This window comes from Hydractinia symbiolongicarpus, chromosome 13 (assembly GCF_029227915.1).
Source record: "Hydractinia symbiolongicarpus strain clone_291-10 chromosome 13, HSymV2.1, whole genome shotgun sequence".
NCBI classification, from domain to species: Eukaryota; Metazoa; Cnidaria; class Hydrozoa; order Anthoathecata; family Hydractiniidae; genus Hydractinia; species Hydractinia symbiolongicarpus.
Genome location: NC_079887.1, coordinates 12,728,244 through 12,754,506, shown reverse-complemented (window position 1 = coordinate 12,754,506; position 26,263 = coordinate 12,728,244). Strand labels below are relative to the sequence as shown.

General features: G+C 33.5%; 2 protein-coding genes across 2 annotated transcripts; both read right to left on the bottom strand.

Moving 5' to 3' along the window:
* Positions 1-1,206: 1,206 nt before the first annotated feature.
* LOC130622885 (uncharacterized) lies at positions 1,207-3,820 on the bottom strand. The gene is made up of 5 exons (XM_057438342.1): positions 3,457-3,820; positions 3,145-3,381; positions 2,794-2,884; positions 1,992-2,245; positions 1,207-1,884 (listed from the first exon to the last, which is right to left on the bottom strand). The coding sequence occupies exons 1-5, from the start codon at positions 3,754-3,756 to the stop codon at positions 1,516-1,518; spliced, it is 1,251 nt and encodes a 416-aa protein (XP_057294325.1). The 5' UTR covers positions 3,757-3,820; the 3' UTR covers positions 1,207-1,515.
* Positions 3,821-10,778: 6,958 nt separating this feature from the next.
* Positions 10,779-24,333, bottom strand: LOC130622884 (uncharacterized). The gene is made up of 5 exons (XM_057438340.1): positions 24,248-24,333; positions 18,950-19,061; positions 15,319-16,262; positions 14,987-15,197; positions 10,779-12,305 (listed from the first exon to the last, which is right to left on the bottom strand). The coding sequence occupies exons 2-5, from the start codon at positions 19,012-19,014 to the stop codon at positions 11,228-11,230; spliced, it is 2,298 nt and encodes a 765-aa protein (XP_057294323.1). The 5' UTR covers positions 19,015-19,061; positions 24,248-24,333; the 3' UTR covers positions 10,779-11,227.
* Positions 24,334-26,263: the final 1,930 nt, after the last annotated feature.

The window sequence follows — 26,263 nt, the reverse complement described above, 5'->3', positions numbered from 1 at the left end:
ATCGAAGCTGCAAGTTGTTAACGGAAGCACAAACACGGTATTCCAAACATATCGAAAGATGAAGAAAAGAGGAAAACCAAAGTCATAAAGTAAAAGTGCGAATGCGTTTAAGTTTTGTAAAACCGAACCATTTATGTAAAATAAAAGTTAATATTTCGAAAACTTCTAGATCTGAGAAATAGGCTATTCATTGATGCTCTTATTTGGGTTCTCTTTTCAATAATACCCGTGAGGGTGGGTTTTCTAAATAGATAATACACATGAAACCTAGGTGCGTTGAAATAAAATGCGAGAAAAAATTCCGCCCCCCCCCCTCACCAATGGTTTTTTTAATAACTCCTTAATGCTACGTTGAATGGTACGATACTTACTGAGTTTCAATATTGATCTATTAGTCACCTGCAACCCAAATATTTAGGTTCCATACCGTTCAGAGACTTTGATATTGGCTATTACTCGAAACTACCCTAAAAATCTCTATGAAACCCTTATAATGGGGAACATATAACAACTCTTGTTAGGATTATCGTTAGAACTTGAAACTTACAACACAACTTTGTTTCATCACGAAGAATTATTTTGCATGTTTTGGACACGTGGTTAATCCGATTTTGCGATTTTTCGGATTTTACCCGAAAATCGGAAAAACGGATTTCTGCCCCCTTCCCCGCCGGTCATAATATGTTCGAAAAACCGCGAATTGAATAGGGTTAAAGGTGCAAAAATTAGTTAGACACCGTCACAAATTTTTGACTTTGTTTCTTCTTTGTTGCTTCTAACAATCGCTCCAAACTTCCACCGTTACTTCGGTAAAATAATGTTCAAAGTTGTATTGTAGCTAACTAGTCAGCCATAGTCTTATATAAATTAACAAAGTTATTTGAAGGTTATATATACTTTTATTTTTAAGTACATTAAAATTGTAGGCAACCAAATAACAAATAATGTGAAACGATAAGCAACAATAAAGTCTGCAAGAAAATGAAAGTACTCTTTGACCCCCTCATGTGAGATGTTTATAAGAAGCTCCCACCTCAAAATAAATATTATTCACAACTTGAATGTACGAAAGGCTCAACTTATTGTAGAATTACATAGAAAATAAATCAAAGAAAAAACAGTTGCAAAATGGAAAACCCAAAAATATCACATAAAGGGTGAACAAAAGGACGCCGGTAACAACAAAAATATAAAAGTCCTTTCTTACACCATTTACAAGTGAGATTTCTTGGTTCTTTTTTCATCTGTGATATAAGCTAACAAGTAGAGAATTTCGAAGCAAAATAAAAATCTATTACAATTGTTTGTCTCTGCTCCGTCTACAGTCATCGAACCATGTTTTGCATAATAAAAAGGCTTCGGCGAAAACATTACAATTCAATTATTGTTTTTAACAAGTGAAATAGATTTCAAATTATTTTAGAATAACAATGTCAAAATGTGCATAAAATGCAAGTTCCATAACAATAGCGACATTATTGAGGTCCGTGCACCGTCTTTAAACTGGTTATCAAATCAAAAGGGATAGGGGGTCACTAAATCTGAGTTTAATCGAAATTCCTCCCAGGAAATCAAAAGGTCGTTCATCACGGGATCCATTTCATACGCCTTCGCTATCTCTGATGGAATTAATGCTCTACTCCACACAAAGAAATGAGATATACTCCCAATGGCACCTTCCTCTGCTAACCCGGGAACGCATGTCTGGGAAGTTGTTTCGTCCGCATCGTTTGCAAGTATAATTTGAACAAAGTTCACTGTTTTTGCATTTACCTTGGTAAATACATATTTTCCTAAATATCTTCCGTTCATGTAAATTTTAAAGCCAAGATCGCTGTATATAACTCCAATATGAGTCCACTTGTGCACAGGTTCTGGTATTACCTAAGCATAACAAATATGGAAATTTTTCACTGCCATACTGCTAATACTTATTTTAATCTATTATTAACACTTGACACAAATATCGAGAAACAAATCTGAAAGCTTACCATGTCGTACGCTAGTTGTGCAATATACACTCTTAAGTTATTCCCATCTATATATCTAATCACCCCAAGGTCATTACAGTGATTGTTCGTAATCGGTAGGAGAGACATTGTGAAAATATGTTGCGTCACTGAAGTTACATTTTCTGTCAGCATCAACCAAAATGTGATAGTGAGTTCTTTATACAAAGCAATTGGCTTTAATATGACCGGTACTCTTCTCGTCTGTATGTGAGATGTCAGAGAAAAACTTGCATCTAAAAGGAATGCAAAATAATTATGGGCAATATGTAAAAGAGGGCATTATTACTTCCTGGAACATCGAAGGAAAAAATTCTAAAATTCACGCACTATTAACCTAGTCCATAATCGTAAATAGTATGCAATTCTTGAAATTACCAAACGGCATCACATTGCCAGTATTTGAGATTTACGCGGACACGTCAAGCAAACGCCAACGTTATCTGCACTAATCCAATATCTGCATTGAAAAACAATTTGTTTCGCGATACGGGAGGATTTAAAAAATGAAAGAGTTTACGCATGCTCACAAAATAATAAATACGCAACTTTTGGAGATGTCAGATTAAATTAAAAAAGTAAGATTTGAATTCCAAATTCGCTATGATTATTCACAAGAAAACATTTACAAATTCAGCGTGCGCTTTACATACACAAAAACGCTTTTGGTTAAGAGATTTGGAATGTTGCAGTAATTTATATTGTGATTGTGGTTTTCCAGTTGTTGCAGTACTCCCTTTAAAAGAAATAATTAGAAAAAAAAGGATATGTATAATTCTCTTACTTATATTGCACTTCTCTCCGATGAATCCCTTCTTCAGACATTGACAATGATATGAATAGCAAACAGTTTCTGGTCGACAGCTGCAATTTCCCTGAAACAACATTTAAAGTTTAAGCTAGAACTTGTACTTATTAGCATAGGTGTACAAAATTTTCGAATTAGTTTAGAACTTTCATTTTTACCGCCTTTGACGAATTAACCTCCGTTTACATTAGCAAAGCCTATAAAACGTTTTAAAATGTAGAGGCGCTTTTGAAAGTTCTACAGCTTTTCTTGGGGTGTCTATTCTTATACGTCAGCATCGTAATATATGACTTGAAGGGGAAGAAATTGTCTTATCATTTTACTCACTGTATCCGGTGTTGTCTGTTGTTGCGTTATTGTTGCCGATACATCTGCTGTTGTAGTTGCTCTTGTTGTTGTTACTTCTTCCGGTGTCATTGCAGATGATGCTGCTCTTGCCGGTGTTGTTAAAGTCTCTGTCGCTTTTTCCGGTGTGGTAGCAGTACTTGCTGCTTCTTCCGGTGTCATTGCAGTTGTTTCTGTTTTTTCCGGAGTCATTTTAGTAGTTTCTGTTCCTATACTTGCCTACAGGTTAAAATCACAGTAAAATTTTTAATGTACAATACATCTTCAGTTACAGGTAATATGAAAACAACTTACACCTTCTAAAACTTGCAAATACTTCACTTTTTTAGATGGTTTGGAAGGTAACTTCCCCAACAGGTAGCAAGACTTGAATTTATAGACTGACTCTACACCAAAAGATACGCAAGATGGTGTTGTTTGACATTTTATGTAACAGTTTGTAAGAGAAACACTTTCTACTTTGTGTAAAATTCTCGCTTCTTTTATCATTTGTGCGTTAAAGGTGTGGAAGTTACTTTTAAATTCTCCAATAACACAGCGAAATAGAAGTATGCCTAATGCTGTTAGCATTCTTGAGAAAAAAACCAGCCTCATTTTGCAAACTTTTGTTACTGTCTCGACTTAATAAATGTTGTGGGGCAGGACTTATATATAAAAACAGTCAAAATATCACATTAATATATAAGGAATAAAGTCCTTCCGTATATTTTTTAAAGTTTTTAATGTTAGTATAAATCTAAATGATTAATTTCTGTAGCTTGTGCCCAGCCCTATTGGTCAATTGTACGTAAAATCATTGATATGGGAGTCTGGTGAAGAAAGTCTTTCTGTTAATTGATTTCATACTGCACTAAATATTACAACATTTTTGTAATTGACATTTAATGATTTTTAATATATATTTCAATTAAACACATTGGATAAAATTAAATCCATTTACAAGACATGACAACAATATACAGTAGTATATATATAATAATATATGTATGTTATGTTCTTTGGTAAGGAATATAAATAAAGAGTGCTCAATGAAATATTCAAAGCGATTATATGGTTAACACAAGTTAAAAACTACAAATTATAGCAACTACAAGTTTCTTGTTTTTTGCATTTTTCAAGCTATACTTAAAGCTGCTTTTTATTGAGTAGACCTCTAGGTTCTGCACGGATGATATACACTTTTTCCGCCAGGCACAAATTGCAGACTCTTGATCCTCGTTTGTGCAGAGGAGCACGCCACGCAACACTCCACGAAATGTTAAAGTGGTCCTTCTAATTTTCATGTTACGCTAGCTTTATAAATGATACTTGTTGGTAAGCAGTCGCCATTTGATGGGCAATTGCTTTTGTTTCGACAATTACAAGGTAGCTGTGTAGGAGTTTCTTTGTTTAAAACTTTCCTATTTTGTCGTTTTATAATGCTTTGCATGTTCGTCTGTCAAGCAAGTTTTCCATCTTGTCGTATAACGTAATAATTGCCATTTTGAATTTTTAAACACGCCGGCAGACAAAATTTGTATTTCGAACCGAGAACTTTAAGGAACGAATAATTTCCTTTGCACATATGTAAAGAGTGCAATGAACTTGATATAAAAAAATGGTTAAACATTCTCGCCATTTGCAAGCAAATTCTCGATGTACTTTGCGGAATAGATGGAACAGATATAGATATTTGTGACAGCTGAAAATACGGACGCCTTAACAGGGACGGCGTGTACCGAGGTAAAAAATTATACACAGAGAGATATGACCTGTGAAGCTGATTTCACAACGTGTTCGTTCACAGCATATTCGTTCGCAACATTTTCGTTCATACATGTTCCTTCACAACATATTATGTTCGGTCACAGAGGATTCGAGACTTAGAATTTTTGGCTATTGGGTTAAATCCAACCTCTTAAGCTGGGCTAATTGTTGCTAATGTAAGTATAGCCCCTTTTTTCTATATTTTAGTACTTCGTTGCACCTGACGTGGGGTTTTCCGCAATTTTGGCTAACGACTAGCGTCCCATAGACGCTGTTTTGAAATGCGTACACATATACAGGAATTGCACCTTCACAGTCTCCCGGCTGCAGAGTATTGTCAATTTTGCTAACTTTAAAAGATTCCAAACAACTGCAGTGGAGCCAAACTTTTTGTCACTGGTTGCAGCTACCTAAAAACAAAAATCTAAATCATGTTAGACAGAGGAAGAGATAACATCTCACTGATTACTAAATGGCAGATTTATAGGTTTAAAGGCTAATGTGTCAGAAGCTATGAGTTCTAAAATTGTCCTTTTTAAGTTTATTGATTTTTTGGGTAATTTTTTAATTTGGCCACTATAAAAGAGCATAAAAAGAGTGATATGTAGTACTTGAAAAAATATACATATCAATTGTTGAAAAACCAGCACCAGTAAGACTAATTATTGTCATTTTTTGCTAATATGGTCCTAACAAATAAATTCGCGGAATATTCTTTTTTTCTATTATTCTATGCACAAAAATTGTACAGTTTTAATGTGGCACTAACCCTTTTTTAGCTGTCTAAATAGCTGAATTATTTACTCAGTGTTTTATTTATACCATTTTCTTTACTATTTTCTGAAAATATAGGCCTTAATACGTAATGAAATGATTTTATCTTAACACTGAAATTGCTGAGTCAGCAGAAATTTCTATTTAAATATATATCATAAACAAGAAAAAAATCGGCTTCTAAGAGCTGCAACTTTTTACAATCTCAACATTTTTCATCAGCTTCTGTTTTTAAAGGAACCTTGGGTTAACCCTGTTAAAACGGTGTGCGGTTTTTTTTTGTTCAGTCTTATTTTTTTTAACAATAGCCTTTTGTTTTTTTTAAAGATTAAAGACCTGCTGCATCGAATGCTGTTAAAAGAAAAATATTCCGAATAAAAAGATTTCCGCACACCGTATCATGGCTCCATGGTTCACCAAGCATGTCAGAGAATTTTAAAACAAAACGAAAATGCTATCGATAGTTATAGCTCGTGCAGTGTAGCATAATGAAGGTCGTCTTAAATTTCTAAATAATGCGCCATCTTTGTTGTTATCAACGTTTCTCTTTAATAATTACGTCATTTCTTTCTGTACAATTTCGCAAGTGCGTAGACTTAAACTATATTCGGCAGAATTAATTAATTATTTATGAATTAATTTAAAGAGGAATTGTTGAAGCTAAATATTTTTGGTGAAAGATAATAGTATTTTAGCCATAAAATCGTGTTTGTTATAACAGAAAAAATATGGATATATAGTCTGAGCCGAAAGCCATTGGTCAAACGAAGATACCAGTATTGTGTTACTTAAGAAAATCCTGGTTCCTTGTGTTTAAAAGTCAAGTTCTCACTACTAAGAGATCAACCACGGTTTTAAATCGCAGGTGTGTTCAATGGGCAGTGTATTGAATTGTAACCAAGGCAGTCTCTGAACCCGATGTAAAGATGTGTGTTGTTCTAAGTGATAAATATTTTCCAACCTCTTGATTGGTCAGTAAATCGAAGCTGCAAGTTGTTAACGGAAGCACAAACACGGTATTCCAAACATATCGAAAGATGAAGAAAAGAGGAAAACCAAAGTCATAAAGTAAAAGTGCGAATGCGTTTAAGTTTTGTAAAACCGAACCATTTATGTAAAATAAAAGTTAATATTTCGAAAACTTCTAGATCTGAGAAATAGGCTATTCATTGATGCTCTTATTTGGGTTCTCTTTTCAATAATACCCGTGAGGGTGGGTTTTCTAAATAGATAATACACATGAAACCTAGGTGCGTTGAAATAAAATGCGAGAAAAAATTCCGCCCCCCCCCCTCACCAATGGTTTTTTTAATAACTCCTTAATGCTACGTTGAATGGTACGATACTTACTGAGTTTCAATATTGATCTATTAGTCACCTGCAACCCAAATATTTAGGTTCCATACCGTTCAGAGACTTTGATATTGGCTATTACTCGAAACTACCCTAAAAATCTCTATGAAACCCTTATAATGGGGAACATATAACAACTCTTGTTAGGATTATCGTTAGAACTTGAAACTTACAACACAACTTTGTTTCATCACGAAGAATTATTTTGCATGTTTTGGACACGTGGTTAATCCGATTTTGCGATTTTTCGGATTTTACCCGAAAATCGGAAAAACGGATTTCTGCCCCCTTCCCCGCCGGTCATAATATGTTCGAAAAACCGCGAATTGAATAGGGTTAAAGGTGCAAAAATTAGTTAGACACCGTCACAAATTTTTTAATTTAAAACTTTGTATGGAATACGCAGGATCAAGATGGGAATGTATATGATTTGTAACCCGTTATGCTATTACTTTGGTTTACATAAAATATTCCTATTTAAATTCGTCAGAGTAAACAGCATGCGTGCATTGTCATCAGGTTATAATTACTCAGTCAAAACGTACCGTCCCCCCAAAAAATATAATGGGAAAAAAGTTAGACAGTGTCACGAAGGAATCATAAAAAAACGTTAATTTAAAAAATAAATTTGGCTTGGTTGGTTTTCGTAATTTTGACTTTTAACTGTGGATTGTTATGGCGAAAGTTATTTGCGGTGAAGTAGGAAGAAAGTGGATATGCAAACTTACTTTGTACGTTAAAAGTTTTCGAGACAGTTACGAAAACTATATCCTCCTCGGGATTTCAATTATAACAGAAAGAATGATAAAAACGCTTAATGAGTGTTGGTACAATAATCATATTATATCTGGTTGCAGATTCAGTGGACGATGCATCAATGTCAGTAGAGATGTACTAATAGAGATGTACTAATAGTGACCCAACAATATTGGGCGACTTTTATACGCTTGTAACGCCTTTTTAGCCCTTCCAAGACGAAGCTTGACTATATATTTTTTTTAATGAAAATATAAACAAACCATAACAAATAAAGTGCATCAAAATTATCCCAATTACCGAATTATAAAAATAAATTACAGGATAACCACCCCTCGCTAAATAAACGCCCCTGCATAAATAACTGCCCCCCCCCCTTCCCCTCAGCCCCTCTCCCCCTCTAATGACTGAAATTCTGTAAAGGCTCCTCTTTCCGGCGATTATTCGTAATTTACGGTAAGTTAAGAACATCCCAAGATCATTTATAGGCTGTATTTCGTATTTCGTAAAAGGTGCGTAATGCAATCCTCAAAGTAGTGCCCGACTATAATACTAATCACAGGCGCCATATATTAAGACTAATAATAATAAAAATAAGGATGAAAAGAATAACAAAAATTGCAGTATTCAGAAATTTCATGTATTTATAACAATACTTAAATGTATAAAAACTTCGGCTAATCTAAATTCTTTATATAAATATTTCAATAAATAAAAGATTATTTTACAAAATATTTTATAGTATTCTCAAAAATATAAAAAATGCTTTAACTCGATGTCTTTGAAAGTGATCCAGAAAATTTTGAACATTCTATGATATAAATCCTTTTATGTAAAATTGAACTTCTGAAAAAGTTCATTGAAAGTTTCTGTATTTAGGCCTTACACTTACTCTCTCACTCAATTTCTTGAAAATGCTAATGGCGGATATTTTGATAAACTCTGCTCAAAAAACAACAATACTTATGTAGCACAAACTGAGCTAGCATTAGGTTACTATTCAGTCAGTCTCTTTAAGGCAGCATTTCAATGATTTGAAGAGGGAATTTGTTAAAAAGATTTAAATCAATATTTTCGGTGATCCAAAAGATTACAAATTTTTATACATAATTATTTAATCATTTTGTGTACGAAATTGGGGTTCCATGGGATTATTTAGAAGTAATTAAGCACTCATTTAATTTACGTTAGTGTCATTTTAATTTTTATGCAAGTTTAGTGCAAATTGACATATCTGGGGTGTTTGTGGAGAGTAATTAATGCAATTAGCACTCAGTTCACACATAAGTTCCACACTTTTTTATTCCACACGCTTTTATTATGAGACTTTTTTTACCTAAAAAGTTGGCGATTGACATATTTTCACAAGTCATTGCCCAAGACGGTGGTTGGAAAAGTTCCCTGTCTTCATGAACCAATATTTTTTTGAAACTGTGGAGGTCAAAAAAGCGTATTTATCACATGGTAAGTTTGTCCACACCCAACATATTTATCACTCCATTCACTTTTTAAACTACCAGGACAAAAGATATATAGGAGAAGTTAAATATATATGTGAAAAAATCATGTAATTGGACCAATAGGTCTTCATAGGCTCACAGTTTTGTTATATGATTTTGTCTAAATTCCATTTTTGTTAGCCTCAATTGTTTTTAATTGTATTATAGCAATTTTAGACTCATTATTTTATTTTTATAGTCTAGCTATAAAGTCACGCTCTTGAAATGTTTTTAATTTTCAGAAAAACCTCAGCCTCATTGTTCTTTTATAAAAGCTAATTATAAAAAGTCAAACGTCAGCCTTTCTATTTCAATTTATTTCCTGTCGGTAAAAAATTGCCAACATAAACTACAATTTGCATTCTCTACGTAGCAAACTTGTGTTTGACGTCAGCAATTTATAGTTTGTTTGCGATCGTATGCTCTCATAGCTAAATACCAGTTAAATCAATGCAAAAATAGAAAAATCATTTGTAATCAAGTCACATGCAATTGCAATAAAAACCAAGTAGACGAATACATGCTGACGTGAAACAAGATATTTTGTTAACACCTTGGCATTCGCCTTATAATTGCTGTGTCAAGATGGATTAGAAAGGCTAAATGTGTATAACCTTTGAGAGCTTCAGAACAGGGCCCAAGCACTTTATGATTAAAGAGAAGAGAGAATTCAATCATGCAGCCTTTAGAAAAGCAAAATAATCAAGTAAAGAGATTAGAGATAAAAATAATTATTAATCCAAGGTGACGTCACGCTCATTAAGCCAATTGGGCTGATGGGTATTTAACTTATGTTGCCAAAGGGACTACTTATGTCGAAGCAAGGAGATATTTACGGCTTGATCGATAAGAGTAAAGGATCAATCTCTCATTATGTTCGGGCTGTTTAAAATGAGCATGAAGCAGATTTACCTGAACTGTATTTCCTGTGACAACTTTTAGATGAAAACGAATTTTCGTACTAAATAGAACTAAATAAACATTTAAAAGGAAAATATTAGAATGAAATGAGAATTTCAGGCTGAACGACTGAAAAAAGAGAACAACTCAAGCCAAAGTTCAAACTCATGGATTTTAAACAGTCCTGCCAAAATTTAACTGGGAGCATATCAAGTAGCGTTCGAGTTGTTATAACCTAAGTTCGTCGATACTATAGCTAGTGGAGCTGGTACTGTAGTTACTGGCAGTTGAAGTAATATATATGTTAACATATTTCACTTTCCATAAAGAATTATTATCCATAAAGATTTTAATTCCTTGTGTTCTTTAAAAATGTAGCATGGCCCACTAGCTAGTATACACGATACATGATTTTGGCTTCCACATAATCCGATATCAAAGACAAAAATAATGTTGTTCGTTTCTTGAATACCAAATATGTCCAGCAAAAGGGCAAAACCATTTTTTATATTTAATTATACTTTCTAGAAACGTCATTGCAGGAAATGAATTTTCAGAACATGTGTGCTTCAAGAATACAATAAAAAGTGGAAGGAAACACATATTTTATTGTGCAAAAAAAATTATTTACATACAGAGGTCTATATGTGACATTTCAATGTAACAATTTCTATTAGTTACAACCGTTTTCCAAGAATGTTGAAAACGCGTTTGTAACTGTCAAGAATGTTAAAAACGCGTCTCTAACTGCCAAGAATGCTACAAGCGCGTCTTTAACTGACAAAAATTATTAAAACGCGTCTTCGTCGAACTCAAATTACACTTCTATATCACAATCCAACAATGTTAATTATAGGTTTGCACACATATTCCAGTATAGACAGAAAAATTACCTCAGTTTACCTGCACTTCTACCTTTTTTACGCCGTCATTAAAGAGAACATGAAATCATGCAAATAGTGGCCTGTGACGTATAAAATGTGCACTGCAGACTAGATGAAAAAGTGATTTAAATTTCTACAAAATTATTGTGCTATTTAATGTTGCATTTTCATCATCATAGGATTCGCCGACTTGACATAGCCTGATATTGTTTCCAACCACGTGCGATGTAACTCAGCGTAGTATTTCGTTGTATATCCCCTAACTGCTAGCTCAAAATTTAGCTGATCCAAAAGATTAAAAAAACTATTTTTTTCGTCGGTTTTCCAAAACTGAAGGTAGTCATCCAAAGTATAGATGTCCTTGTTGGAAAAATCATGTGTAGAAAATAACAGTGGGAAACAATTGACTTCCGTTGGTTTCTTATCCAAAAACTTTGACGCAAGTCGATGCCACAACTTAACTACGTTGGAATCAGTATAGGGCACCCAAGCGTACCAAAAGCTTGCAGCATGAAATGTGATCTCACTCCATCCAGCGATGCTTGGCAATAACTGTGAAAACTTGGTTATATTACAACGTTTAAGGTCGTTATAAAAGATTTTTGTTATTGCCGTTGCTTTGTTTTGAATTGCATAAACCAGACTTATCAAATCCTGTACAAGTCTGTCAGACGTCCACAAGGGAAACTTTGTTATAATTCCCGCAACAACAGGATCTGTCTGAAGGTCTTGCAGCCTCAAAAAAGTACAACTCCCATGAGTATGCGACGCTTTTAGAATAACACTATAAAATATAATGCTATATTTTACCGGTAGTGCACACGGTGGCTTTGAGGTGAAGACTTTCATATACTCCTCATAGCTGATTATAACCATATTCCTCTGAGGAAAGGTCCGGGTATTGTTAGTTATAAATTTAGGTGGCGTCATTTTGTCTTGCCAAATTTGCATTCCTTCGGAGAAAGTCTTAGGCATATAAGGTGATTTTTGTTCCTGTTCTCCGTTATAGAAATACCGTTCTATTGCTTTCAAATTGTTCACGTTTCTGTCTCGATTTTCTTTTCTACCTTTCAGCATTGCTGCACTCATCGCTTGAAGATCCGAATTCTCCAATTTCTCGAACAGTTCTTCATAACTGTCAAACTGCTGCACCCCATCGTAATAATAATAATCTGAATATTTCACCCATTCTAAGATGTCTTTTTCTTTGAAATCGTCATTTGGATGGTACCTAAAATGAGTTATAACGAAATTGATAAGGATAATTATTTTAATCATTTAAACCAACAAGGATATCCATGGTTGTGTCACAACAAAAAATAGGCTGGCTTACCCCATTATATTTTAACGTAGTTTTACAAAATCATGCGTTGTATGTTTTAGCGAAGCTAGCTTTATTCGTGGTTTATCATGTTCAAACATAAATAAGAAAATGGCAGATCGCTGACGTACTCATCGGCATGAAAAGTGGTCCACGATATTGAAAGAGACTATTACATCGATCTGGGTGGTTATAAAAGAGTTTCGTTACTGCTGTTGCTTTGTTTTGACTTGTATAAACCAGACCTATCAATTCTTGTACAAGCCTTTATATTATTTCGTATTAAAAAACTTTTGTTGGGGAGAACTAAACTGTATGTTATGTCATTTTTGCTGGAAGAAAATTCTATGGTTTCACGTTTTTGTTAAGAATTTTAAAAATTGTATTAATAAATTTTTTTTAATATGTTGTAATCTACTGGGCGAGTAATTTGGTGTGTTTCATAACCTTTTTGTATAAGATTTATGAGCAATGGCAATACAGAACATGCTGAATGAACTGATTTTTGTTGATTTCGATGTCCTTCTTAAAAATCGATCTGTTTTACAGTCTGTGTAAACTTTTGTGTTTGACATTTAGGTTTAAAATGGTTGGTAAGGATGCTAAATACTAAAAAAAAATAAATCCTTAGGTGTTCGTCGAAAATACATGTTTCTCGGCATTATTTTGATCAGCGTTTCAAGCTCTACGCATTACAGAAAACAGAAAAGTTTCGCCAATTTTCTTTGTGTATGAACAGTTAAGGTTAGCAAAAGTTGCGAAACAACCTATTCTTCTGCATGAGTTAATTCCTCCACGGAACTTATCGACTAGTTCTACTACAATTCGAAATTCGGCATGTAAAGACGCATTTATTGTGCTCTGCTTGCAAACTAGCAGTTAAACAATATATTTAACATTACGTTTGTGTAACCAAGCTATACCAGAAAATTTCCATCTACACCTTAGTTACGACTCTAACCAAGAAATATTTTTTACTCCTTTTAATAAAGTTTTGAGCAGAAAAGATATATTTTTGATTTAAAAAAGAGCTACTATATTTGACAATGTTTGTAGGCATCGCTACGGAGAACGGAATGTTCAAAGTCCAGCTCAAACTAATTGCAGAAAATTTAAATATGATTACGGTCATTCCGTATTGGGACAAAAAATGCAGGACAAATGGCTCTTTAGCAAACTAATTTTGATGCGGAACTGTTAGGAATTGTGATGTTTCTGTCACATCAAATTGCACCCTTTCGTGCTTATATACCTTTCATGTGGATCAAGTTGAATTTTTTTATTATAAAAAAACCTTTAGAAAATTTTAAATTTTAAAAAATGTTATCATGTATTTAAAGCTCTTTTTGGAACTAAGTGCCAAGTTGAAAAAATCTATCCACGATTTTAAAGTCTTCAGCACTATTGTACTAGAGGAAAGTTTTTTTCTTTGAAGCTATAAGCAGGACATAATGTTTATTTTATTTTACCAGCATGTTTGTTAAAACAAAGTTCGGTGCAGCAGCGTTTCTTGTCTAGTACTCTGCAGCTGGTAGGCTACAAAAGTTTTTGAACGTCAAAAATGCAGCTATACTTTCTAAAATGTCAACATTCTCAAAAAATCCTCTCCATGGTCCTAAAATGTCTTAAAAATCGAGGAACAGGAGCGTGTTTTCGTTGACAACAATAGGTACCGCTGAAGATTTTACCACAAGCATAGTTAAGTGAATTTTAACAAGTTTAGGTTGCGTATTATTTAAGTGAATGTGGTTTTTTTAATTGTTTTTGGTTACAATGTTCAGAATTTCGCCCTCCTTTTCACTGATTCGTTTCCGGAGTTGTAGGTAACGTTACTAGTAAAATTTACTGAATCGTATCTCCGCTTTTTACTCTGTAATTATTTAACTAAAAATACCGAAACCTTTTAACTTTTGCAAGTCTTCAATTTTGAGAAAGTAATGAAAAATGAGGTTTACGAAAAAAAAGTAATTCTTCGTTCTGATTAACTAATTAATAATTTTAATGATTTTGTTTTGATTTTCCAAGCAATATTTCTAGATTATAGCTATAATCTTGGCCGAAATATGTTGAGAGAACAACTAATCCCAAAGTTTGCCACCACAAGTAATCGCGTAGGCTATTTCTGTATTAGATTCCCACAATTTGAACCTGTAAATGTTCAGAGTGGACATAAGGGGGAGAGTGGAGTTAATGTTCATGATGGATTTAAAAATTAAGATTTTTGGATATTTGGTTAAGTCAAAACCTTTAAAATGTGCTAATTTTTGCTGACGTTAGAAGGTCCATTTTTTACGAATGTTGCGGCCTTAATGGGCACAAAATGGATTATTTTGGTGTGCGGGTTTTAGTGAATGCGACTAGTGATATTACAGCACTGTCTGCCTGGCCTACGTGTGTGCAAAAGTAGCGACGTTGCAACCTGCCAGCTGCAAAGCATTGATTTTTAATACTTTTGTGCACATTTGAAAAATGAGAAAAAAAAACCCCTTGCGTCTCAATATTTTTTTAGTGAACGTTTTTTGAAATGTTTCAAAGCTTCAAAGTAATCTGTTTGACATAAAGAACAAAAAATAGTAGATTTAAATGCTTACCCAAAATTTATGGATCTTGGATTTTCTTTCATATCGTTCAGACGAGTTTGACTTAATGTATTCTTTCTTTCTGATATAAGGTGATATATTCTCTCCCATTCTGCATACAAACGAGGCGTAGGCACAAACAAAGGAATGCCCAAGGTTGCTACTTCGCTCGTGAAGTACGACATGACAGAATAACCCAGCACGATGCCGGCCTGATATGTTCCTAAAACGTAAGCAAAAAATTGAATGCACGTATATGATGAACTTGTTTTCGAAATCCGAATTTGTAAGCAATCTGGTATCCATGCGCTACAATGCTGCAGCAGATTTAATAATCAACACACCTATTTGACAATAGTTATATCTTCCTTTCAATGCTACCTCAAAAAGTTCCACTTTGTATTTTCTTTCGGCTTTTCTACTGTAGTTCTTGATTTCTTCAGCAATAATATGCCCACCTTTAGACAATCTTTTGGGCATGATCAATACCTCCATTTTGTTCGGATGATAGCCACTGCTTTTTAAAGGTACACCCCGGCATGTTTGTTGTTGCAGTTCTTGTTCTAATCTTTCGCGCACATAGTAGCCAGTTGCAGGGAGTGGAATGATTTTGTGAGAGCCTAGAAAGTGCTGTTCGTATAATATGTCGTAGATAATATGTCCTGCCATGATTACATCAGGGTTGTAACGAACTGCGTTATAAAACACACTTTGCAAGTGCTTAGCTTGCCCACCATTAGTTGCTAAGTGGCCTTCAAATCTATAGCCAGGATTTATAATCATTTTCTTATTAAACGGTGCAAACATGAGACAATGCCATGGGTCAAAACCACACATTATAATGTCTGCTTCCACCAATTGCGAGTGATTACGCAATTTTTCCCAAAATACTTTTTGCGTTTTCATCAGATGATCTTGGTTATATGGAAAAACTGAAAACTTTTTGGTTATTGCTGGCGCGTCTTTACTCCTGGTTTCCCAACTAATATACTCTATTCCAGATTTCCTGCACGAAAACTCTTGATCAGCATCATGCCCTAAATGAACGCCCATGGCAAGCACAACTGTTTTCCGGTTTCTTTTAAATATTTTGTTGGTTAGTGGTTGAAACGCACATAAAATCGTTGAAGGTTCCGTGTTGTTCTTAAGTTGTAAATCTTTCCAGCAACTTTTTTCCTTCGTGTTAATGTTTTCTCTTTGCAAGCTCTGCGGACTGATACGAACTAAAGCTTTCCGTTGATTGAAAATACCAAACAGTACCAAAACAAACATACCAAAGCAAAGCGCACTAAAAAAGATACAAAGTATGATATAATTAGTAACTTTTTCGAGCTTGGACTTCACTCTAGCCCTCTTCTAGATTGTTGGCCTAAAGAAAATTCCACAGGAAATTATAGTTTGTCGTACCTATTTTTCGCATAGCTATTTCGTGGATCAACAAGAAGTAATGAAATTTACTCGGAAAGGGGTAATTACGAACGTTTAAGCTGGGTTTGTTGGAATAGGAGCAGCCCTGACTACACACTCTTTTTATAAGGACTGGTAAAATACGACCCAAGACCAGCTTTTTTTATTTTTCAAGCCTCAGCCTGATTTTTTATGATTTTCATCTTAAATTATCTTTATTCGTAGAAAATTTAGCGTTTCCAACAATGTAATATAATTGTGTTAATTACCAATGGCGTTGACGTAAATGTCTTTTCGCAGTAAAAAAAGGCAAAAACATTTATTGCCTCTCAAGGAGAACACGCCACAGTTAGTCTTCGTGGTGAAGAATTGCAGTGTTCTCACTTTCTCGACTACACTCTGTCTTAAAGTGCTGTCTATCGTGAACAAAAGTCTCAGTCCTGTGGACATTTGTGTACACTTTAAACGATCTTTCTCTCTCTTTATCTTAAAATTCTCAATTTCGAATTTTTTCTATATTGAACATAAATTTTGGTCTCTAAATTTCTGTTTTTCAGGGTTTATTTACACAGTAAATAGAATAAAAGTGTTTAAAAATAAAGTTTGAATGCACCGAAAACATTCAAAATATAAAATGTGGATACAAAGAAGGAAAACAGTAGCCTTTGTTTTGATAAAACAAAACTCTGGTTCAAAAGAGCAAAGTAATTCCAAAAATTTAAAATGGATGCCTAACAAGGAGGCAGGACCAGGAATTATACGACTTTTAATCCGACAGATGATGGATGGATAAGTGGGAAAAAAGGTAAGAAAGCGATACATTTTTACATTTTAAATAAAAAGTTATCTTCAAAGTTTCTTTAACCTATAAATTCTGCTGATTTAACCTTCACAGTGTTGTTCCGGAAACTGGACAAAAAGTTTCGTGCAGACTAACACGAAATTGCGCTTGTTCAACCCACTCTCAATGGCTATATTAACCAATATTCGGTCCGTGTTTTTACCACATGTACAACGTCGATACTCTAACCAATGGGCCAAGGTGTCATATTCAGCATAAAAGCCCATTGGTAAGAAAGGGTTGTATGTTTCCTATACCGAACCTTAAAGAAAAAGAGTGTCTCATATATCTCGATTTTAAACCCATGAAAATACTTTTTGATTCTTTGGAAGTCGTAACCAAAGAAACCATCGTGAGCTGTTTTAGGAAGGCTGGAATAACGCCTGGTGGTCAACGAGCTGCTATTACTGACGCAAACGATCCATTAAATGAACTCCAAAGAAGTTTGAACCGACTGGGTTCTTATCTAGAGGCATCAGACGGCGTGTTAGGCATGCTTTCAATGATGTAGAATTTGCGCATAACGTTCATATGACTTCTAAAAATCTATTACATAAACTCAAAGAACCTTCCCTTTAGTTGTGGGAGGCAAGTATTCTTTCGTATCCGGATCCGGATCCTCCTTTTATCATAATTGCCGTTTGCCTAACTGCCTCTACATTAATCAATTTATAACGAATTTGATGAAAGATGGACGGCTTATCTGATAAAAAAACGTTAGCGTTAGCTTTCTGTGCAGTAAGATGCTTCATTCATAGGTGAGAAAGAGTATTTTCATTCAGGGACCTTTTACATTGCCTGTTTGCCTCTCAGGCCGAAATTTCTTTGACTGTAAGTAAATTTTTGAGTCTATATGTAGCTAGCTATGTTATGTTACCAATTCTGTGGCAAAGTTTTTTGATTACATTTATAGTAACCATTTTGGTTGCCACGAAGTTCAGCGCAACGGATTTTCCATATAAAGCGGTTGAAAATAGCTATCAGTTAACAATGGGCGTATATTAAATGCTGTAATTCAGGGACGCTTATAAAAAGGAGAAAAAAAATCAAGGAACGAAAAAAATCGTAATTTGACAACAATTATAATGCCGGAAATAGATAATCGAAATATTCAACTCGCTTAAATAAAACTTATGGTTCTTATAACTATGCAATGTTTATCAAGGGATATAGTTTTTTAGAGCAGCGCATGCGCGAAAGAATTTGACACGTCGATAGTAATTTCGTGTTCTTGCCTCTTTTGCAAAAATTTACAATATATATTCGCTTCTGACGATTTACTTATAGTATTTGTTTTTGTCTATCCTGGTCTTATTTGCTTCACCACACATTTTTTATTAAAAAAATGGTACTTTTTGTTTCAAGCGTTGCGATTTCTTATAAAATCGACTTTCTGAGGTATTTGAGTAAAGGAAGGTAATTGAGCTATATTTGTTGTATTACCATATTAAAATACTCCGTTTTTTAGTGATTAAAACCCACATTCTTGCTAGCCTAGCGGCAGGATCAAACGGAGTTAACATTATTCGTGTATCATTTTGATGCACTTACGGACAGACAACCGGCCACATTTATATAGAAATTATTTTGGGTCTTTTCTTTTGTACATTTATGTCACCTGTTGTTGGATCATTATAAAGTCAGAAAAATTCAAAACAAATCTATCTTGGCAATGTTTGAGTTTTAGAAATTTGCATCACCGATAAGCGTAGTAGGTTAAAACTCACTTTATAATTCTAGTGCAATGTCGTCTTTTAAACCGGAAACATAGATACAAGGTCTTCCGTTCCATCTGGACTGCTTTCGATATTAGCTTAGTTGAGTCAGCTTTTAGTGCGCCTAAAAAAACGTATATATATATATATATATATATATATATATATATATATATATATATATATATATATATATATATATATATATATATATATATATATATATATATATATATATATATATATATATATATATATATATATATATATATATATATATATATATATATATATATATATATATATATATATATATATATATATATATATATATATATTATTTTTATGTTTTGTTTTCAAGAAAAAACTACATTAATTTTGCTACTTAAAGTTTCATGCTTCTTAGCAATCTTCAGGCAAATGATACAAATTATACAAGTTGGTACTAACTAAAGTATAAACCTTTTAATTACGTGATACAACGTAATAAAACAAATAAATACAAATAAATACATTGTTCGTTACAGTTCATTTCAACCATTTCAAAGTAAATTTGTTGCGATGGCGACATTTGTTGATAAGTTCTGTTCTTTTATTTAACAGTCCCTTCGGTTCAGCTCGTACAATTGCTATTTTTTCTGTTAGGCACAAGTCACACGTGCGCGCTCCTGTCTTATACGGCATTGCACGTCTTTCTATACTCCATAAGATTTCAAAGTCTGTTCCGTCGTCTTTTAATCTCCAAATTAATTTCGACAATTCGGTTTCGTTTCTGTATTTCTCGTGTCGAAAGGACTTTTTGTGGTTGTTAAACCTTTCTTTAAATTCGCCTTCGCATAATCCGTAGTAAAATTCCTTTTTGTCTACGTATTTGACTTCCGCTTTGTAGATGATGCACGCAGCTAAACAGTCACCATTCAGTGGACACTGGGACTTATCCCGGCAGTTGCAAGGTCGTTGTTTTTGCCTTTCTTCAGAAGTGAGAACTTTTTTATTATGGCCCTTTATGATGTTTCGGATGTTTGTGCTACATGAATAGCTCAACTTGAGGGTGTTTTTGATGAAGATTTTATAATATTTGTGATCTTTACTGAAGTTTTTTCTAACAATCTTGAGAAATGATCGTCCAATGTCTGTTTTAACGTTTTTACTGAACGGCGGGTTGAACCAAATTATCTTCCTTTGGCGATTAGGGCGTTGTTTGGGTTTACTCGCGTATGCCATTGTGCTTTTAAATCCGCTGGCGGAGAGTGAAGCTTCGTATAAAGGTTTTGCGTCATCAAATGCTTTTCTGTTACATGATGTCGCAATTAATCTTTCATTTACCATCTTCGGAATGACTTTCAATACATTATTCGGGTGGTTTGAATTAATGTTAATGTATAGCGGATCGTTGTTGGGTTTCCTGTAGGGTTTGTAGGTTTTACTATTCACGTTAAATGATACATCCAAAAAGTCTGTTTCAATCAGGTTCGTTTCGATAGTTACTGACAATTTGTCTTCCTTAAACAAGGTTATGATGTCCTTTCGAATTTTGTTCATTCGTGGTCCATTGGCGTTTTGGATAATTGCAAGTCCATCGTCTCTGTATAGACCAACATGTTTGATATCGATAATATTGCTGATCTTTTTTAATATATATAGTCCAACTAACTCACAGATCTCCGCTCCATCGAATGAACCCACCCAGACGAGCACGAACACGTATCTTTCGGTTTTAAATCAACTGCAACCCCACCTGTTAACCCGAACCTTGCAAGCTTCGAAAGCGACCTTTACGACCTCATCCGAAAAATCGAATTCCGCAATGTTGACAATTCGTTCTTAAACAAATTGAAAACAGACGTTAAGAACATCCAAAATTCCGAAAATGTATTTGCTTTCGCCGATAAAACTAATAACCTATACGAACTTCCGAAAAATGATTACACCAAACTCGTTACAGAAAATATCACAAAATCGTATGAAAAATGTAGTACTTCTTTGAAAACCAACATCAATAAAGAGGCCAAAAAAATCGCAAAATCGCTAGATTTAGACGCCAAAATGCAATGCTACTCAGAGAAACAGGCCTACATTACAATCAAAGACCACAAACCAAACTTCCCCCAAAATGTCAAGTGCAGATTAATTAATCCAGCCAAAACAGACATGGGAATCGTCAGTAAAAAGTACTTGGAGACCATCATAGAAAAAGTTCAGAAAGCAACGCAGGTCAACCAATGGCGAAATACATCTACTGTAATTGAATGGTTCAGAAAAACACCAACTGATGCAAAGTCAAAATTCATCAAATTCGACATTGTCGAGTTTTACCCTTCTATCTCTGAAGAACTACTCGACAAAGCAATTAATTTCGCAAGATCTGCTGTACCAATCGACAACAAAGTCCTCGATATAATAAGGCACAGTCGAAAGTCCTTGTTATTTGATAAATCATCGACTTGGGTTAAAAAAGGAAACGTTCTTTTCGATGTAACAATGGGTTCATTCGATGGAGCGGAGATCTGTGAGTTAGTTGGACTATATATATTAAAAAAGATCAGCAATATTATCGATATCAAACATGTTGGTCTATACAGAGACGATGGACTTGCAATTATCCAAAACGCCAATGGACCACGAATGAACAAAATTCGAAAGGACATCATAACCTTGTTTAAGGAAGACAAATTGTCAGTAACTATCGAAACGAACCTGATTGAAACAGACTTTTTGGATGTATCATTTAACGTGAATAGTAAAACCTACAAACCCTACAGGAAACCCAACAACGATCCGCTATACATTAACATTAATTCAAACCACCCGAATAATGTATTGAAAGTCATTCCGAAGATGGTAAATGAAAGATTAATTGCGACATCATGTAACAGAAAAGCATTTGATGACGCAAAACCTTTATACGAAGCTTCACTCTCCGCCAGCGGATTTAAAAGCACAATGGCATACGCGAGTAAACCCAAACAACGCCCTAATCGCCAAAGGAAGATAATTTGGTTCAACCCGCCGTTCAGTAAAAACGTTAAAACAGACATTGGACGATCATTTCTCAAGATTGTTAGAAAAAACTTCAGTAAAGATCACAAATATTATAAAATCTTCAACAAAAACACCCTCAAGTTGAGCTATTCATGTAGCACAAACATCCGAAACATCATAAAGGGCCATAATAAAAAAGTTCTCACTTCTGAAGAAAGGCAAAAACAACGACCTTGCAACTGCCGGGATAAGTCCCAGTGTCCACTGAATGGTGACTGTTTAGCTGCGTGCATCATCTACAAAGCGGAAGTCAAATACGTAGACAAAAAGGAATTTTACTACGGATTATGCGAAGGCGAATTTAAAGAAAGGTTTAACAACCACAAAAAGTCCTTTCGACACGAGAAATACAGAAACGAAACCGAATTGTCGAAATTAATTTGGAGATTAAAAGACGACGGAACAGACTTTGAAATCTTATGGAGTATAGAAAGACGTGCAATGCCGTATAAGACAGGAGCGCGCACGTGTGACTTGTGCCTAACAGAAAAAATAGCAATTGTACGAGCTGAACCGAAGGGACTGTTAAATAAAAGAACAGAACTTATCAACAAATGTCGCCATCGCAACAAATTTACTTTGAAATGGTTGAAATGAACTGTAACGAACAATGTATTTATTTGTATTTATTTGTTTTATTACGTTGTATCACGTAATTAAAAGGTTTATACTTTAGTTAGTACCAACTTGTATAATTTGTATCATTTGCCTGAAGATTGCTAAGAAGCATGAAACTTTAAGTAGCAAAATTAATGTAGTTTTTTCTTGAAAACAAAACATAAAAATAATATAACTGCTCTGTTACACATTGAGCACTCTGTTGTAATTTGTGTTAAAATTACTTCGTGTTTATATATATATATATATATATATATATATATATATATATATATATATATATATATATATATATATATATATATATATATATATATATATATATATATATATATATATATATATATATATATATATATATATATATATATATATATATATATATATATATATATATATATATATATATATATATATATATATATATATATATAGGTGTACGAAAAGAGTCTCGTTCCAGAATATATATAAAAAAAGGTTACAGTTCATTACTTTACAATAATTACAAAGTTTAAAACAATACAATTATGTATATCTTTCTATTCAAAAACTTCTTTTCACACAATAAAAACCTTTATTACAAAATAAAAAACCTTATTACACAATAAAAAACCTTGTATTGCCAAAAGAAACTAAGTTAGCGGAACAAGAATTACTCACCATAGTTACCTAATTTAATAGGCCGAAGATATGCAAAAATAAATAAATAAATAAATACACAAATGACTTCAGCAGTACCTCTCTGATGCAATGCGTAACTATAAGCTATTGCCCAGACACTAAACAAAGCGATATACACGCTTTTTTACTCGGGTAATAAAAAATAATCCTGATCGGCACAGAAGTTATGTAATTGGTATGACAACATCTTGTGTGCATCCAGTAAATATCTTTCGAGCGATGCTACCACCATGTTGCATGTGGTGATTTGAGGTATGTATTTGGTGCTGAATTTGTTGTTAAGATCCAGATACAGTCAAAGTCATATGTCTCAAAAATGTATAAATTTTTTTGCGTAGAGTGAAGACATATTTAATTTTTCACTTTTGTACAATTTTCAGAGTGGCTTGATAATATCATTCAAACTTGGGATTTTGTTTTACCACGTCTTATTTTTTTTTTTTTTTTTTGCACTGTTAGGATCAATTCAATGGTCTTTTGTTATTGAACATTCACAACGATATACACGTAGCCATCAATGAAGTGATCGACAGATTGGCGGGAAATATACGAAACGATTACGAATGTTGCACACTCTGGAGGAAGATTGAGGCTACCTAAAGAGCGAACTTTCATTTTGTGTTTCAACGTTATAGATACGGTTTCTTTTTACTAAGAGTGCGAATAAAATTACACATTAGTGTAGGACAAGCACATAATACTCGTTTCACGTTTTGAGATCATAACGCGAAGTTCATTGTGGTAACATACGCATGAAAAGACACACTGATAAATTGAAGAAAACGTTGTGTTGCTTATTTTCAATTGGAATGAATTACAGTTTTGACTAATTATAACTGTTCAAAATTGTTACTACATTTCAATACAATGTATCGATATCCCTGAAGAGATGTAGTTTTGTTCCAAAAATCAGGCATTTCTTTAAAAAAAAAACAAATCATTCTTATCACACAAAAACAGGTCACTCACCAGCTGAATTTTATGTTTCCAAAACTTACTAAGAAGTGTCTTGTTTTCACTTCAGTGGTCTAGCCAAAAATTATAAAAAGACGAATTAAATTTAATTAATAAAAATCACTGTGGTCTTTATATTGTCGGATTAATTTCAGAATACACTGTATAAATTTTTGTCCTTAGTACTAAGGAAATAATTGCTCTTATTGTCCAAATTAAGAAATGTATAGAAATGACGGTAGAAACGCTGAAAAAAAGAAGTTAAAATTAATTACCGACCTTCATAAAGCGCAGTCTGGGTACTAGTGAAGCACTTAGCCTGTTTTTGTTTGACTTGATAGCCCAGTCAAGTCTTTCGGTCACTTTCTCACAAAGAATTATTTGTGGCAGCAGAAAAAAGCAGAATGTGTAACGTTCTATTGTTTCTTTCCTAATGCATTGCATTTTATACTAACGTTGAACCTTTAAATAACGTATTGATATGGTGCTGCTAGTCGTCTCTGTGGTATATTAACTTTATTAGAACGTTTCAAGTTAGAACTACTTACAGTTATTAACTTTTACAAAGTTCAAAGTTAAATGATGGTAAAAAGGGTGTTTTTAGCTATGTAGCTGCAGAGACAGTGAGCATGGACTGAAGTGCTTGTTGAAAAATACAGGACACATCTTTCTCTTATATTTAACCTTTATGGTATAAATTAAATATAGTTAGATGGCTGAAACCACCAATGTAAAATGTATGTTTGGCTGGCTACCTCTAGAACAAGGACAACCAAACAAGAGTTAGGGCTAGCTAATTGTGGCAAAAGTAGAAGAAATGGATAATCCAATATCAAGCTGAAAGAATCAAGATATGGATAATTATCAAAGACCATTTTCAGATTTGAAGCAAACGTTATTAAAAATGCCACAACTGCATATGTAGCTAGCTTATACTGTCTTAATTATGCGATTATCTAAAAGCGAATACTTAACTCCACTGACTACATAACTTTATGGTTTAGCATCTCATAAAATAACTTTAAAATTTTTTTGATTGAATGGGAAGTCATCGGATGAATTAGTAAAAACATTCAAACATCCTTATAGCTACTATAATTTTGTTGTGACGACGTGAAAAAAAGACAAGTTTTCAGATAATGTATAAGAAAATGATCTGCAGATTCATCCTTAATCTCATTTGAATTGTAAAAGCTCTTTAAATTTCTAAATTAACTTTTTCTGGATGTCTTCTTTTTTATAAGGAAAAGGTTTTGTGGACGTAGGTAATATTTGGAAGAATTATTTTTAACAGAAAGAAGTTTTCTTATTTTTTTTAGATTTTTTTTCGAGTTTACAAGTTCACATTAAAAGTTGGTCTTGTGTTTACAAATATATTCGCTGAAATAAATTTTTGTGAATAAGTTTTAGGAGAACATTTTCTTATATTCATGTAATTTTGCTATGATTTCTTTTTAACCTTATCCCATCTCTGTCAGAAATGTTTGACCTACCATCCCGCTTTAATACTAGTTTCCTAACCAATTTTTATAAACAATATTAAATTTTGGCTAATCTGGCAATTTTAGAGTTTTTTGTGAAAATTAATTTTTTTATGTCTGGTATATATGATTTTTCATTTGTTGGACTCTTTTATGTTTTATGAAAATTATTACTCGGTATTTGTACATCATTAACTAAAAGATTATATATGTCAAATGTTGATGAAGATTAAGACAGCTAACGTAATGATAATATAACAAAAGTAGTTACAGTGATGTTTTCCCTGTCCTTGACTGACTGGCCAGACTAACTTAAGCTAATTGGCTTAAACTACTACACCTACCTATCGTCAGCTACCTGGTGAGCTAGCTAGCTAGCTAGCTAGCTAACTGCAATTGCTTACTTTTGAAATAGAATGGTAGAAACTATTGGGGATATAACTTTTTCAAGATAACAATAAAAATTAGCCATGTGGTGCCAACATTAACATTTTTTTCTGGTTTAACACGTCGGACACTTGACTTTTATTAGCTAGGCTAATCTTACGAC

Excerpts from the sequence above, each read along its gene's own strand:
- LOC130622884 (XM_057438340.1), bottom strand. The coding sequence starts at position 19,014 with ATGGAACGGAAGACCTTGTATCTATGTTTCCGGTTTAAAAGACGACAT. Across the intron at positions 15,198-15,318 it reads ATATAACTATTGTCAAATAG|GAACATATCAGGCCGGCATC; the intron begins GTGTGTTGATTA and ends CTTACGTTTTAG. Across the intron at positions 12,306-14,986 it reads CCAAGATCCATAAATTTTGG|GTACCATCCAAATGACGATT; the intron begins GTAAGCATTTAA and ends AACTCATTTTAG.
- LOC130622885 (XM_057438342.1), bottom strand. The coding sequence starts at position 3,756 with ATGAGGCTGGTTTTTTTCTCAAGAATGCTAACAGCATTAGGCATACTT. Across the intron at positions 3,382-3,456 it reads ATTTGCAAGTTTTAGAAGGT|GCAAGTATAGGAACAGAAAC; the intron begins GTAAGTTGTTTT and ends TTTAACCTGTAG. Across the intron at positions 2,246-2,793 it reads CGGAGAGAAGTGCAATATAA|ATGCAAGTTTTTCTCTGACA; the intron begins GTAAGAGAATTA and ends CATTCCTTTTAG.